Here is a 15,925-nt window from a genome sequence, read left to right as displayed (position 1 = left end):
AGCACTGTCCTGTGTTCTTGACGACGAGCATGCTCACTGGGACAGGCAGGGTTCTCCAGGCACTTTTAACTTCACACGTCTCTGACGGCTAAGGATGTTCTCAAGTACGTATTGCTGTTGACACCTCAGCTTTTGTGAACTGTCTAGTCAATTCACTAGCTTATTTATTGGTGGATGATTTTGTTTTGGGGTGTTGAAGATTTTCAGTTCATTTATTTTACATAGCCTGCCTTCAGGTACCTTGGCCTCTCTGGCATTGATGGGTCCCAGTGACCTCATCTCTCTTCAAAGTAGGGTAAAAATATCATCAAATAATAAAAGCAGTGCCCAAAGCCACTGATTTTGTGTTATTCTGTACCTGACTGCTTTGCTGAAAGGCTTCTTCAGGACTAAGTTCTCTGGGGGAGTTTTCAGGGTTTTTTAAGACAGGACTATGTTGTTTGCAAGTAGGGATAATTTTGGCCTCTTTCCTATTTGTATCCTATTTCTTTGTGTTATTGCTCCAGCTAAGGCTTCAAGCAGAACACGATAGTACTTATTCCCTCTACTTTTTCCTGTTTTCATGTTTACAGACACTCTCCTTCTAGTCTCACGGGTTCTTAGGTCTGTCTTTTGACTGCATCCCAGAGATCTAGACATTGTGCTCATGTTTGCTTATTTTTCACTTGCTAGATTTCTCTTTTACGTTGCCTTTTCATCCATATTGCTGAAGTTCTCCCCCACTGCTCCATCTTTTGACCTTATAATGATGACTTTCCGCTCCAGCTCCTGGGCTGAATTAATCTGCTGCTCTGAATCTTCTTTCAGCACATTGACCATTTTTACTGAAAAGAACAAAGTTACAGACACTCAGCTGGGGGTGAGAGGAAGGAAAGCTGAAGTTGCTTCCAAGCGCAGGTTCTGCCCCACCCTATCCCTGACTGGCAGAGGAAACTGAGGTTTCAGGAGGAGGCTGATCAAGCTACAGAGCTTTCTCTAAAACAGATCATATCTTAGGTCACAAAGTGTGTCTTAAGACAGGAAATTAAAATAAGTTGCAAGAGAAATTATGGGCAAAGTCAACAAGGAAGGAAAAAAAAACCCCTAGAACTGGCTAAACATGAGAAAAAACATCAGAATCTACGGGCTACAGAAAGGCGCTATGCAGGCTCTCGAAGGAGAATTGTGGTCAAGGTCTTGCTCAACCAGGTGTGATGTGCACACAGACACAACATGACTGTTTTGGGGGCATAATCAAGCACCTTCTGATCATGAGATATGTGACAAACTGCAACAAGGTGGGAGGGCAGGCCAGCACAGGGTAATAACTGTCAATTAAAAGGATTCACAGTGACAAGACTGCACAACGATAAACACATGTTAATCCAGTTTATTCAGGGTACCCAACAGGGACTTTGATTTAAATTCTTTGTTTCTTTGAGACAGGGTTTCTCTGTGTAGCCTTGGCTGTCCTGGACTCGCTTTGTAGACCAGGCTGGCTTTGAACTCACAGAGATCCACACCTGCCTCTGCCCCTAGAGCGCTGGGATTACAGGTGTGTGCCATCATGCCCAGCTGATTTAAATGCTTTTATTTTGAACTAACTGAAAATAAATGAGTTATCTAACAAGTTGGCTGGCACCTAAACTGAAGGATTTTCCCAAGTTGCATCATGATAACATTTGATTTGTGTAAATTTTACTTAATTTTAGGATTAAGAATTTTACTAATATAAAATTATAAAACATATTGGAAAGAAAGAGAAAGTAAATTGGCTGGTACATTTATTGGCAAATCCATAGTCAAGCTCCATGATTTAAAATTATTTAAAACAAAAGTAAAAACATCCATTAAAAAACACATTGTTTTTTAAATTAAAATAATTTTTTAAAACTTCAGTATGATGATTATAAAATAAAAAGTATGAAAGTGACACATTTATAATTACAGAAGACATTAAAAATGAACATTTAACAGAGATTGTCTTGTGATGCTTTGGGGATAAAGGTGGGAACAAGTATTTTATTTATGTGTATTTATTAAAAGATTTTCCAAATTACACTACAAATGGTCCTTCTTTTGTATAGAACATGAATTTACTCAAGAGATAGAATGAATAAAATTACAAAGACGGGAAAGTAAGTTGTCACATACTCAAATACGCAGCAAATTATTGCAAAGGACATGGCCTGAACACAGAAGGCACACCAGTTACACAAGGAGGACTACCACCTTCAGGGACGTGCACACACACATACTCTTTATCAAGCCAAGAGGAGAAAAGGTGTTCTAGCTGATCTTTTACTTATTTGTGCTGAGTTTTAAGTTACTTCTCAGTCATAATGAAATCTGGCTTTAAAAGAGGATAGTCTTCAAACGTGAATGGTTGAGACATGATCAGTATTTGTGTCAGTCATTTTATTTTGTACTTCTGCTCTCTTTAATTTTTGCAGACACCTAAATTCTTTAAAGTTGCAATGTTGAAAGTGAATTTGTACGAAGCTGTTTTCACTTTATGTGCCACAGGGATGGTGTTTACATACTATTCTGAAAGAGTGGGTAAGTTACACAGGTGCAGAGGCCACAGATAGTACTGTCAGATGCATATTGGACTTTTAACAAAAAGACTTTTCTGCATTTACCTTATATACTTTTATATTTTGAAATTTTATATTACACTGAAGAATTTAATTAGTAAAAAAATGCTTCAAATTTCCATTTCATTGTTTTACAAACTCTGAATATATTTTAGCTTAATTCTGAAAAAAAGAACTGCATCATGTAAAGAGCTCACATGACAGCCCACAAGGCACATCAAAGAAACATGAATCTGTCCCACTGCAGTTCTCCTGGCTTGCAAGAACTAATTACACATGGCAATGTCCCTGGGGAAGGGCTTCCAGAGTACACAGCACTTCCTTACTTCCTGGTCACTCTCTGCCTTGTGCTTGCGGTAAAGATGTGATCACTCCATTTCCTGCTCCTACTGCTATGCTTGCTGCTTGCTGCCATGCTTCCCTGACGGACTCCTATCACTCTGGAACCATAAGCTCAAAGAAACTCTTTTATTAAAAAATAAAAAAGAGTTCTCCTGTTAGATTAGATTTAAACATATTCCCCAGTATGACAGACAGAAAATGAGTACTGATGGCACACTTAGGAGAAAAGCCTTACATGGGTCATTCTCTTAATTCATCATGCTATGTATGGGCTATAAACACAGGTATGAAAACCAAACACACCTAAATAATGAACGAATATTTACATGCATATATTATGGCTCATTAAGAAACAGATTATTAAAGCATAATGTGAGCATACTAAGTTAATTCACAGTATAAACACATCTTAAAGGGTAATTTTAGTTGGGAATAATAAAATTCACATATCACATCAGTTAAGCTATTAATACATATTTTGTTTTTTCACATATATGAAAATATACATATAAGGCTCTTTGAAAACTAAACATTTTTACATAAATATCCACTAATTTAAATAAAGGTTGACAGAGGTAGAATTTGTGTCAATGTTCATGATTCGCAGGAACAAGTACTTCAAATATTTCATTACTCTTGTGATCTTTAAGACTCCATGTAGGAACTCACTGAAAGCCATAATCTGAAAGGTGAGTAAAGATGAATTATATAGTTACTCAATACATTACAAAGCTTAAATTCAACAGCGCTTTAAATTACAGCCCCTAATAAAACCTTGTTTCCCAAGCTTCCTCATGTTTAAGAGGCATCCTTCTACTTCTGGAAGCACTGCTGGAAAAGCAGTTGGACACGATTTTGGTTTGCTTAGTCACAGGTCTGTCACTGAGCATGTGTGATAATGTGGTAGAAGAATTGGTCTCTGCTGCTTGTGCCTGGCACGAGGCTCCCAAAAAGTGCTTGAGTGAGAGTGGTTGTAGGGATACAGATGAGGAGACTACTGGCTGAGGGCTCTGGGGAGAGGCTGCTCACCCGGAAGGCGGCACTGGGCAGAGGAGGAAGGCTAAAGGCCCAGTTACCAATGCTGACAATGTATCAGCTTCTTTGCCATGTACTGTAGCCTCTGTAAAGGCCCAAGCGGGCCTGGGCTGGAGACCTTCCAGGGAGCTGAACACTTGGAAGTTGTGCTTGGAAAGGGAATGGAGGCCGCGTACATCTCCCCTGTACCTTGTGTTTGTCTGGCCGGTCATTGGTATCTTTTTGTAGCATGAGCTCCTGCTAAATTCAATCAAATCTGGGGGCGAGGGAACCTTGTGAGACCCCAGGTTTAACAGTAGGTAGGTCAGATGCACAGGCCACTATCTCGGACTGAAATTGGCCCCTGATGAGGGGAGGAGTCTTGTCAACTGCCCCCCTTACCAATGGGCTATGACACTGTCTTTAGGTAGAGCAGTCTAAGGGAGAGCGTTAAATTACAGGACTCCTAGCCAGTGTGTGGTGAAGTAACTCTCAGAAAGGTTGGGCTGACTGTGTGACAGGGTTTTCCTATCTCCTGTGGTGTTAATACAAAGAAAATAGAAGCAAAAATTAGGTTATCTATGTTCACTATTAGAGACACTAATCTGAGAAACTATTTCATGTGTATGAAATTTGTTTCTCAGTGCTCATTGGAGAAATCCTTTGAAATTGGATTTAGTAACATTACCTAAAAAACATCGACAAAAAGGGTTTACTGGTTAATAAGCATGTTGCAATACTTTGAGAATTAATTACCAATTATTACACAATTAAAGGCAGTGAATTTGTTAGCAGCTGTAAAGGTTTCTACTGCACATAGACTAGGAGGGTTCTAACTCTGAAGATGGAAAGTAAGAACTGATGAGGATGTGGAGAAAGTAAGAGCTGTAGGGCCTAGAACAGTGCAGATGGGTGTGACAGGCAGCTCTGATGGTCTTCGGAGGTAGGCTAGTGGGTAAAGCACTTGTTATGAAAGCTTAAGGGCCTGGTTCAGATCTCTAGCACCCACTCAAGAGATGGCCCATAAGTAACCCCAGAGCTCGGGTAATGCAAAGAAAGATGGACTTCAGGGGCTTGCTGGCCAACCAGTCTAACTGAAATGCTGTGCTCCAGGTTAAGCCAGAGACCCCTGTCTGAAAAACTAAGGTGGAGGGCAATAGAGGAAGCCATCCAGCGTGAAGTTCTGGCCTTTACCAGAGACTCTTTGTAAGTCCAAGAATTTCTGAGTCCCCATGAATTTTTTTAGGGAATCTACAAAGTCAAGCCTTTTTTTTTTCTTCTGCCTACAACCAATGAATTACTTGCCCTTTCACATTTTTTTCTTTCTCCTGGCTTACCGCTGAGTTTTTAGAGGCTACCTGATGTGAGAAGCCAGCACGGAGATCTTTTAGATGTGCAGGCCACAGGTGTGTCCTAACCACACAGCATTGGTGGTGTAGATAAGCGGCTGTTCTGGACAATGTGTGAAGTTGGATGGTACTCCAATAAATTATAATTTTATGTAGAGAGGCAGAGGCTATTGGCCCCATGTCCCATTTGGCCACCTGTAGAGCTGAACAGCCTGAGAGTCAAATATGCAAACGCGCTTGGCACCTGTTCTGAGGCTTCATAACAAAAGTCAGTCTGTCACCTAAGCACCCTCAAAATAACCTTCCTGGAGGTAAGGGCACAATGGCGCAAGGTGAAAGAGGAAAGTCAACATTTTAAGACTGTAAACACTCAGGCAGAAAGCAGCAATCAGCCGTTATTAGAGCAGAGGCCCTGACACTGGCCACAGGATGTGAAAGCACAGAGCATGCACTGTCTGTAGTAGGGACTGTGAGCCTCTGAGGAAATGCTATCTTCTCCACACAGCACTTCTATTAAAAGAGGCAAACAAATGCATCGCATTAAAGAAGCTGACTCAACCATTCCTGTCAGTGAGTCTGCGCTCTTCAGTTACTATCTGTCAAAGCCAGCGTCTGACTCAGGCTTCTTTCCTATCTCCAAGGAATTAGTACACCCCCTTATCTCCAACCCAGGCAAAGGCACCATAGCATCGACTACTTGGGAACTGATCCTCACATCTGTGGAAGCCTCGCCACAAGTGACCTCAGCAAGTTCAATCCCGAGTCTACAGACAGGGCACTCCTCTAGCAGCTACCATGCCTATCAACCAGAGGGAGTAAACGAATGCTTTAAGTTTACATCAGAGTATGCCACTATGCAGCAAAAATGACCATCCATGAGAACACACATCAGTGGCTGGATCCTAGAAATGCACCGCTGAGAATAAGGGGGCAGAAACACACAAGTTCACTGAGAAAAATCCAAAAGCAGACGAGAAAGAGTCTGTGCTTTTACGGTGAAGACACCTGCTCTGAGAGCAGAGCCAGTGCCTAGAAGCAAGGGAGACAGTATGTTTTGCCTTGATGCACATCAGCTAGATGTGTCTAGTGTAATCCCAGGGAGCCGTGCGCCTGTGATATGGCACCTTTTCTTAACTGCCACTTTGAGGCAGGATCTTATGCAGCCTAGGTTGGCCTCTCAAACTCACTATACAACCGATGGTGGCTTTGAACTCCTGACCTTCCTGCCACTACCTCCTAAGACTTGTTTGGGTACACAGCTTCCTAAACTCACTTTAAGATCCGCTGCAAACTCTGACTACACTTCCTGCGTCTGGTTTCTATATTTCCTGTACGGCTCAGACACAGCTGCGAGGCAGACCCACTACAGACAAGCCTTTCACTCAAGCACTGGGTAGCCACCCTAGAGTCGGAAGGAGTCCAGGCCAGCCTGGAGCTAGAGTCTACGCCTGCATGTGACCTCACCATCACAAACTTGGTGCACCCCACCCTGGCTTTCAAACCTTCCTCCCACACTGTTCCGCCATAGGCCCCATTCCTGGCAAACTGAGTGCAGTGCGCCCCGTGCGCTGTCTCTAAGCCTTTCCCATTTCATTAGCTGGTGTTTGGACACTGAATTTGGTACTTGGTTAGTACCACCCTGTGGCACCTCACATTTCTTAGCCGTTTGCTATAGCTGGTGACGCTGACACCCCAACTCCTCTGCAGTGCTAAGGATGAACCCAGGGCCCCTGCACGCAAGGCAAGTGCTCCTCCACAGACCCGCATTCCCAGCCTTTCCTTTTCACTTAGGTGAAACTGGTACATAGTGAAACTCATGGACCACATGTTCAGCTGGCAATCGCTGACAACTGTACCTTCCATGTAACTGCTGCCATGCCACCAACACACAGAACATTGCCATTGCTCCAGGAAGTTCTCCTGAACACCTTGACAGGAACAATAATACCGAAATTTTTACAACCAAGATTAGCTTTATCTGTCCTTGGGACCTGATACATACCTTCCTGATAACTATGAATTTACATCATCAAGAGACTGTACAGGAGACCTCAGAGCAGAATTAAGAGGTGATGTAGGAACACCATGTCGGCGCATCTCTTGGATCGCTCGCTCTCTGTTGGTGAAGATCACAGGAGAGATAATATGAAAACCTAAAAACCTAAAAAGTGCCTACTGGGGTTATTAGTCAATTATATAATACCTACTAATGTTTCGTATTTCTACCACCTTTATTTAGTCTAGTTTGCTTTGTCTCTGAAATGGGGCCTTACTATTTTACGAGGCTATCCTGGACTTGGGGGCCCAAGCAATTCTCCTGCCTTGGTGTTCCCAAGCAGCTGGAACTACAAGTGGATAGGATGCCTGGCCTAGCCTTATATACTTTTACCAAGTCTGCAGGGTTAAAACAAAATTTACTAACTTTATTTTATCAGGATGGGTGCTTTGCCTGCACACCTGTCTATGCACAACACATGTGCCTGGTGCCTGTGTGTATAAACTCAGACGGTAATTTACACAGCTATGTGTGGCGCAATTGTGGTCATGTGTGCTGCGCTAACTTGTCACTGCAGTGCCAGGCCCGAGACAGTACACCATGTTGCATACTTCCCCTTTTGCCCCTTCCTTTCTCATCTCTTTGCACTAAACCGAGCCTTCTCTGTGCCTCTCACCTCCCAATCGAGAGACAAAGGAGCCCACTTTCTTCGTCACCCATCCTTCCAGTGTCAGGGTCTGCCAGTACCAAGCTGTCCCCTCTGTGGCTCCCGAGTCTCTGGCCTTTCCTAGAGTTACTCAGGGCCCAGCTTTTCTTCCTACATGCTTTTCTTTTTTCATTATCACCCTGTCAAAGGAACTTCTAAAAGGCTTTTTCTCTGGATTCCTCCCTCACACCAAGACATCTGAAGGAACGAACACAGGACACTGGCTTCCAGGGCCATCAAGCCCTGGAGTGACTAGACTATGCTGCTGTCTCCTCCCACCCACAAGAACCAGGTTTTCTCTCTAGGGTGGGGTCGCATAGGCTGATGGTGAAGCACAGGGAAGATGTGTCCATGAGGCTCAGGAGTAAGGAAAGAGTATGGATCTTTAACTCTGGACCATAGAGAGCAAACATGACTGAAGGTTTTGAAATTACTGAAAAGTTAGCATTAAGAATAAAGAGAAATCATTATATACAGCTTAGCACTCCAAGTTCCAATTTTCAAAATAAAAATCACCACAGCTTTCACACTACTGCTGCAGTAAAACTCTTTTCTATTTGAAGTCACAACGACTGACTTCACAGCAAATCTCCCCTGTACTGCAGGCAGCATATCGTATGGCTCAAGTTTTGATGTACACAGGGAAGAATAAAAATTTTCAAATGACCTAATAGGCCTACTCAAGAACTAATTTCAGGTGTTTAAAGAAAGAGCAACAACAACAAAAAAAAGTGAGTTGGCTGTTGATTTGAAAGTTAGACTTTGATTTTCAATTCATTTCTTTTTGGACACTGGTCTCCCAGGATGGCCTTCAGCTCATGAGCCCTCTGCCTGCGCCTCCTGAATGGTGGGATGCAGATGGATGCCAGCATATCTGGCTTGATTTTAACTGTTAAACAATTGTATCATCTCTGCAATATTTAGGGACTCAATGTTTTAATATAAAGCAATGGAACTGAACCATAAGTGTGAAAGTGATTAAGGAGCAGGGAATATATTGCAAGTGCATAAGCTTTGGGACAAACAGTTATGTTTGTGCTTTTACAGTGGCGCTGACATTTACAAGTGACCTCAGTTTCCCATCAGGTAGGCATAAAGACTGGGATAGTCAGATATGCTGAGTACCCAGGTCATAACTGCTAGCAGCTCTGATGATCTGCTCATCACCACCTGATGATGACATGTACTCAGAGACTCCAATTGCACTACATGTAGGGGCTCTTGCAGGGACCTTTGCTGTTTCCCCATCTACTGCTCCCTGCAAAAGCTCCAGGAAGCACTTCTACAGCCGCGCTGGTCTCCTTACCACAGGGATCCTGTTGCTTACAGAATCTCTCCCCCTAGGGGAGATTTGCCCAAGAAATTTATTTCACATATTAATACTAAAGCAGCTTGTTATTTGTAAGCCATATTAAACACTCTTTGAGTAGGACAGAAGATATGTAGAAATACAGTTTCATGCGAAAAAGAAGTCTTACCGAAAAAAGTGTCTTACCGTTCATATCTCTCATTTGAAAACTGCCTTTTCAGATTATCATAATCTGTCTGCAACTGTGTCAGTTTAGCTTGAAACATGGAGGTTTCTCGGCTTTGGCTAGTTCTTAAAAAAACAAATTGAAAGATATCAGAAATAAAAAAATGAATTATCACTTTTGTAGAAGCAAGTGCACATAAAAATGGCAGTGACCCTCAAGAGCAGACACAGATCACAGCTTTGTATCAGCAGCCCTCTCCAACGCGGAGCTTCTTCCAGATTCTGATTTACTGTCAGCACATGCAGCAGAACCCATGAACCAGAAACCTTTTCCTTCCTCTTGCCACACAAACATCAGTTTTCGACACCCTACGGCCCTGTAAAAGCCCACTTCTGTGCATGCTGGCAAGTCCAGGCTCTTCTCTTTTGGGATGATGTTACTGCCATTCTCCTCGGTGGTGATCAAATCTCACCTGCTCTACGCCTTTTCCCATCTACAGCACATCTCACCCTGAAAGCCTTTCCCAGTGATGCCTTTGTTCTCTCCTCAAGTTTATGCTCTCCCCGGAAGCTCTTCCTCCCCAGAAGCTCCTTCCTCACCACCGTGGGGCGAAGATGTACACGCCTCAGCTTCAAACACCACATCTCCTGAGCTATCCCTCTGGGTGTCCAGAGCATCAAGCAACAAAGTCAGGTACCCTGATTCTGTATCACACTCCCATACTGCCCTCACTACCCCAAAAGCTGCAAACCACTTAGTCAAGAACACTTTCACACACAGGTTGCTCCACGACACGTACAGTTTGCTTTCTGAGATGTTTAACCTTTCCTTCAGTAGCTGGATTTCTGTATCCTTCTCATGGGAGGTCATATGTGAATGAAATTCTTTATCTCTGTTTGTAGCTAACAAGGACTCAAGGTTTTTAATTGTCTGTCTCTCACTTGTCAGTTGTTTTCTTAACAGTTCCGATTCTGATTTCACATTCTCTAATTCTGCTACCGCCTACAGAAAAAAAAAAAACAAAAATTTAGTGAAAATTTAGGCTTAGTCTGAAAAATTATCTATCTTACAATATAATAGTGATTGACTTATTAATTGTTTCATTTTGGTACTGGCTGAAGACTTCAAAACATTTCTTTAGTCAGAAAATGCATGACTGAAGCATCACAACTTCAGTCATCTTTGCTGCTTGGCTTTAAGGCATCCTCCACCTCATCGAGGGAAGAAGACGTGAAGTAGAACCCTGACTGCACCATGCCCAGCAGGCTCTCAGCACCTACCCGATCCAGCTCGAGGCTCTTGGTCGTCAGCTGCTGGGTCATGAGGTCTTTGCCCGAGTCAAGCTTAATGCAAAGTTCTTGGAGAGACGACAGATCACCTAACACGGTTGCTTTCTCGTTTTCATGCTGTCGCAGCTCTTCTTCTAACTGAGACATGGCTTTTGCCATTGACGAGATCTGAGACTCATAAGCATGATGTGCATTTATGTGCTGAGAAAAGAAAGCAAAATGTAAAACATAACGTGACCCAAGTCACTTAAAGTACCAGCCTTCAAAGATGGCTTAAGGAATTTGTGTAGCCACAAACTTACTTAAGAAAACCAAGTGCCAATTTGTGCATATGCTTAAACATTCTCAGGAAATAATGTGCTATTTTAAGATGGCCTAGTTAATGCATAGAAAGAATAAAATTATTAATCATCATAACTAAATATCTCATGTATACATTTAGAAGATACAAAGATGAAAATTATACTAAAATGTTGTGAATATGAGTAATCTTTAAAGTTTTTTCATTATAAATGTCCCTTGTTATAATAGTTTTTCTCATCAAATAGTAACATATAATATACAAATATTTATATATATTTTCAAATCATTTTTTTAAATTCTAAATTTCAAAACAAAATATGTGAATTTATATTTAAATTTAGTCTAGTTTCATTGGATAACTTTATAAGATTTTAGTAATTTTAAAGTTATGAGCAAAATTTAAAATGCTGATAAAAGACTTTCCTAATAACCTATATTTTACACTTCTTATTTAAATTTTATGTGAGAATTATGTATTTATATAAACTCTACTTTGGGGTTTTAGGAAGAGAGGCACTCTTAAAAAAATCAGAATGACTTTAACAGAGTTCACAGAAATCAATCAATAAAAAAACCAATATTGTGCAATGAAGATTAGATATCACAGCTACAAAAAAAGTAAACAGTTGAATTTTCCAATATTAATAACTTCAGCAAACAGCAGTTCCCCCAAACAAATCAACTATAAATGCATAAAGCTAGGCTAGCAGTGCAGCTCACATAGGACATTTCCCCAGCATGCATGAGGTCCAGCACACAACCGTACCACTGCAAAACCAACAAAATAAACAAAAACCTACAAAAACTCATTTTAAATATCATATAAGAATACTGCCAATAATAAAGAATAAAAAAATAAGGAATCACTGTACAGGAATTTTAATCAGAACATGGCTTCTCTGGCAAGAAATCATATCCAAAGACCTATATGATCTGGCTAGAATATAGACACACCTTTAATCCCAGGAGAGAGAGGCAAGCATATCTGAGTTCCAGGCCAACCAAAGATCAGAAGAAACTAGTAAGGGTGTGCATATTCAACAGTAAGTCTCAGAGGCTGAGAATATTCAAGGCTGAGGTTAGACTGCGTGGAGGCTAGAAGCTTCCAGGACTAGGCCTACGTTAGCGGACAGAAGCAGTCAGGCTTGGAGATGACAAATCAGGTGAATAAAATTTATTTTTACAAATTGCCTCTAAGAAACTATGAAAAGCAGAGAAGCATGTCTTTGACAGAGAATCTGCAGGGTTATTCTGCTGGTGTGGAGGCCTGCCATTACAGATTGCTGCAAACTGTGTGGTGGCCTGACTGAGCAATGTCCTCCTGGGCTCATGGACCTGAACTTGGTCCCCAGTTGGTGGCACTCTATGTGTTACTGAAGTTGTGATCTCAGCTTCCTGTTCTGGTCTCCTGCTACTATGCCTCCCTCAACCCTTATTAAGGATTTACCCTCTGGATCCAGAAACCAAAGTAAACTCTTTCTTTCCTAAGTCTTTTTCGGTCATGGTGCTTTATCACAACCACAAAAACTACTAAAAACACCAAGTATCATCATTTTCCCTTGAGATCTAGAAGCTGCAGGCCATTATTTTTTTAACTTTATGTGTTATGGGTGTTTTACAAGTCTCTACACCATGTGCATGCAGTTCCCACAGAGGCCAGAAGGGGGCATCAGATCCCCTTGAAACTGGAGTTACAATACCATGTAAGTGCTGGGAATCAAACCCAAGGCCTTTGTAAGGACAGCCAGAGCTCCTAACTACTGAGCCATTTCTCTAGCCCAGCGGTTAAGGGCCTGCTCCTTCTGGAGACTCTGAAGCAGACAGAATTCTATGAATCTCTCCTAAGTCTCTCTGCTGTTTGTGGCAATTACATTGCCTTGTAGACACCTCTACCTCCAATTTCAAATCCCCCCCATCTTAGAGAGACATGGGCTGTTCACCAGATCATGGTCTGCCTTACCCAGCATGATCTAATCTTAACCATGTCTGCAGAGACACAGCTTTCAGAAGGTCACATTCACGAGGAGGTAGGCATTTGAGGAAATTCTTCAGCAGGCATAGTTCTACCTACTCGGAAGCCCTGCAAGGGTTAGGTCCTTCTCAAGCATGAAACACCTCCACTGTAGCCACATTCTTTTATTTAATAGGTTTAATTTTTTGAATATGTGTTTACTGGTTGGGAGCATTTGTGTGAAGAGCAAAGAACAGCTTGTTGCTGTTAGTTTTGTCTTCCTACCAAGTGGGATCTAGAAATAAAACTCAAATCTCTGGCTTCACAAGTAAGTACCTTTACCCACTGCACCAGTTCAATGGCCTCCCATCTATAGCAAGAGCATCAATTCTCATATCACTTAGGCATTATCTAAATTGTGTATAAATATGACCCTGGTATATTTGGGGATAACATTTTTCTCTATCTACCAACCTCTAATACTAGAAAACAAGTTGTCTGCTACCAAATTCCATAGTGTGTTAGACACACAGCAGACAGCTTCATTCCCAACAGGAGAGGAAGAGGAATGGAGCTGGCTAACAGTTGTATTAGTCGGCTTTCATTCACTATGATAAAACACTGAAGAATCATCTTGAAGGAAAAAATATTTTGGCTCACAGTTCTAGAGATTTCAGCCCATGGTCACTTGGCCCCATTGCTTTTGAGTTGTGGTGAGGCAGTAAATATATCATGACATAATTGTGTGGCCAATTCTGCCCAAGGTGGGTACACTCATCTCATTGTAGCCAGGGAGCAAAAGTGGGCAAAGGAAGGACCAAAGTCCCAATATCTCCTCAGAGATGTAGCCAGTGAGCTAACTTCTTCAGTGAGGTTCCACTTGTTAAAGACTCCAGCCCGTCACAGTACCACCACAGGCTGCTGAACAAGTCTTTAGGAGACGTGAGATCCAAACCATAACCCTAGCCTAAAGCAAATCTGGAACCAAGCAAGACAACCTCTATTCAATCTCAAGTCTTTTTTTCCTTTATATTTTTATTATTTATTATAATTTATTCACTTTGTATCCCAGCTGTAGCACCCTCCCTCATCCCCTCCCAATTCTGCCCTCCCTCCCTCTTCTCCCCCTATGCCCCTCCCCTAGTCTACTGACAGGGGAGGTCCTCCTCTCCTTCCATCTGACCCTAGCCTATCAGGTCTCATCAGGACTGGCTGCATTGTCTTCCTCTGTGGCCTGGTAAGGCTGCTACCCCACCCCCTCAGGGGAGGTGATCAAAGAGCCAGCCACTGAGTTCATGCCAGAGACAGCCCCTGGCTCTCCAAAGAGCCAGCCACTGAGTTCATGCCAGAGACAGCCCCAGAGGGAGCCCACTTGGAGACTGAGTCTATGGGCTACATCTGAGCCTGGGTTTTAGGTCCTCTCCATACATGGTCCTTAGTTGGGGTATCAGTCTCTGCAGGGGCCCCTGGGCCCAGATATTTTTGACTCTGTTGGTCTCCTTTTGGAGCTCCTGTCTCCTCCAGGTCTTTCATATCCTTCTTCTTTTATAAGATTCCCTACACTCTGCCCAAAGTTTGGCTCTGAATCTTAGCATCTACTTTGAAACCCCGATCATGAAATTTGCAGGCAAAGGATGGAACTAGAAAAGATCATCCTGAGTGAGGTAACCCAGAAGCAGAAAGACACACAAGGTATACACTCACTTATAAGTGGATATTTGACATATAATATAGCATAAACATACTAAAATCTATAGTCCTAAAGAAGCTAAACAGCAAGAAGGACCCTAAGAAAGAGGCTGAAACCTCATTCAGAAGGGCAAACAGGACAGACATCGGAAGTAGAATAAGACAGAGAACAGGACAGGAGCCGTCCACAGGGGTCCTCTGAAGGACAATTTCAAGTCTTAAGAATGCTTTGTCTGTGGACTACTGCACCGTTCCCCGGCATACCAGGATGTTCACTTCCTTAGTCCTAGGAGATAGGAGTCCTACCTCGATCCCCAAGCCTAGGTCCATGGCTTCTGGCTTCTCATGGGAGTGAAAGAACCACGAGCCTCTGAACTGCCTTTTGGAGTGCCACTGTGGCTTCTGGACCACTCGTAGAGTCATTCTTTCCTTTCCTTAAAGGTGACAGGTAGCCACAGTGGACCATCTTCCTCTAGTAAGACCCCACAAACCCAAAAGTCTTCCTTGCACTTCATGACTCTTTCAGTATCAGCTGGAATTTCTGCTGAGATGGCTGACTGGATCCAGTCACACTACCGGCCCTGCCTAAAGAGAATATTACAACGACATGCGGAAATACTTAAGGCCATTAAGGTTTGGTTCTTTTGCTTGACAGTTCCTTCTGCACCGTCCCTCATAAACAAGGCTTTCCTCCCACACTCTGAACGAGCACCTCAGTTAAGTGCTAAAATCCATCTCTTACATGGTCTATGGTCTTCCTAACACCATATGCAATTTTGCCGTATTCTTTACAACAGGGCCACCCTTTCTCCAGCGTCCAGTAACATATTCTTCAATTCTGTGTGACACCTTGCTAGAAGAAACATTCCATTCATAATAATACATGTATTCTATATTTAAAAATTTATCTCCTCTTTTTAAAGTTCACTTACCCAGAGACAGTGTCTGCTACAGTTCAAGCTGGCCTAGAATTCCCTAAGGAAATCTGGATGATTTTACAGTCTTCCGGGTGCTGGGAGTGTAGGCACGTGTCAGCACACCTGGTTGTGTGGTTCTGGGGCTCAAAGCCAGGGCTTCACGCATGCTAGACAGGCATTTCACCAACTGAGCTATATTCGGGTCAGCTTTCTCCCGGTTATGAAGTTTACAACCCTGACACATCTGTAACTAGCTCTTCAAGACAACCCAGGCTCTTCCTACCACACACCTCAAAACTTCTCTAGTTGCTGTTCATT

General features: G+C 42.5%; 1 protein-coding gene across 2 annotated transcripts in view; it reads right to left on the bottom strand.

Annotated features, from left to right (window-relative positions):
- Nucleotides 1–1,746: 1,746 nt before the first annotated feature.
- Cep135 (centrosomal protein 135) overlaps nucleotides 1,747–15,925 on the bottom strand; it is a 59,087-nt gene continuing 44,908 nt past the window's right edge. For both annotated transcript variants that reach the window (XM_060380781.1, XM_021650835.2), the window contains 5 exons: nucleotides 10,739–10,948; nucleotides 10,258–10,460; nucleotides 9,479–9,583; nucleotides 7,284–7,397; nucleotides 1,747–3,600 (listed from right to left, as the gene is read on the bottom strand). In XM_060380781.1, the coding sequence (XP_060236764.1) occupies nucleotides 7,295–7,397; nucleotides 9,479–9,583; nucleotides 10,258–10,460; nucleotides 10,739–10,948 (621 nt within the window). In that variant the 3' untranslated portion in view covers nucleotides 1,747–3,600; nucleotides 7,284–7,294. The remainder of the gene's footprint in view (nucleotides 3,601–7,283; nucleotides 7,398–9,478; nucleotides 9,584–10,257; nucleotides 10,461–10,738; nucleotides 10,949–15,925) is intronic.

This window comes from Meriones unguiculatus, chromosome 3 (genome assembly GCF_030254825.1).
Source record: "Meriones unguiculatus strain TT.TT164.6M chromosome 3, Bangor_MerUng_6.1, whole genome shotgun sequence".
Taxonomy (NCBI): domain Eukaryota; kingdom Metazoa; phylum Chordata; class Mammalia; order Rodentia; family Muridae; genus Meriones; species Meriones unguiculatus.
Note: the sequence above shows the minus strand (reverse complement) of the source record. Positions and strands in the feature narration are given on the sequence as shown.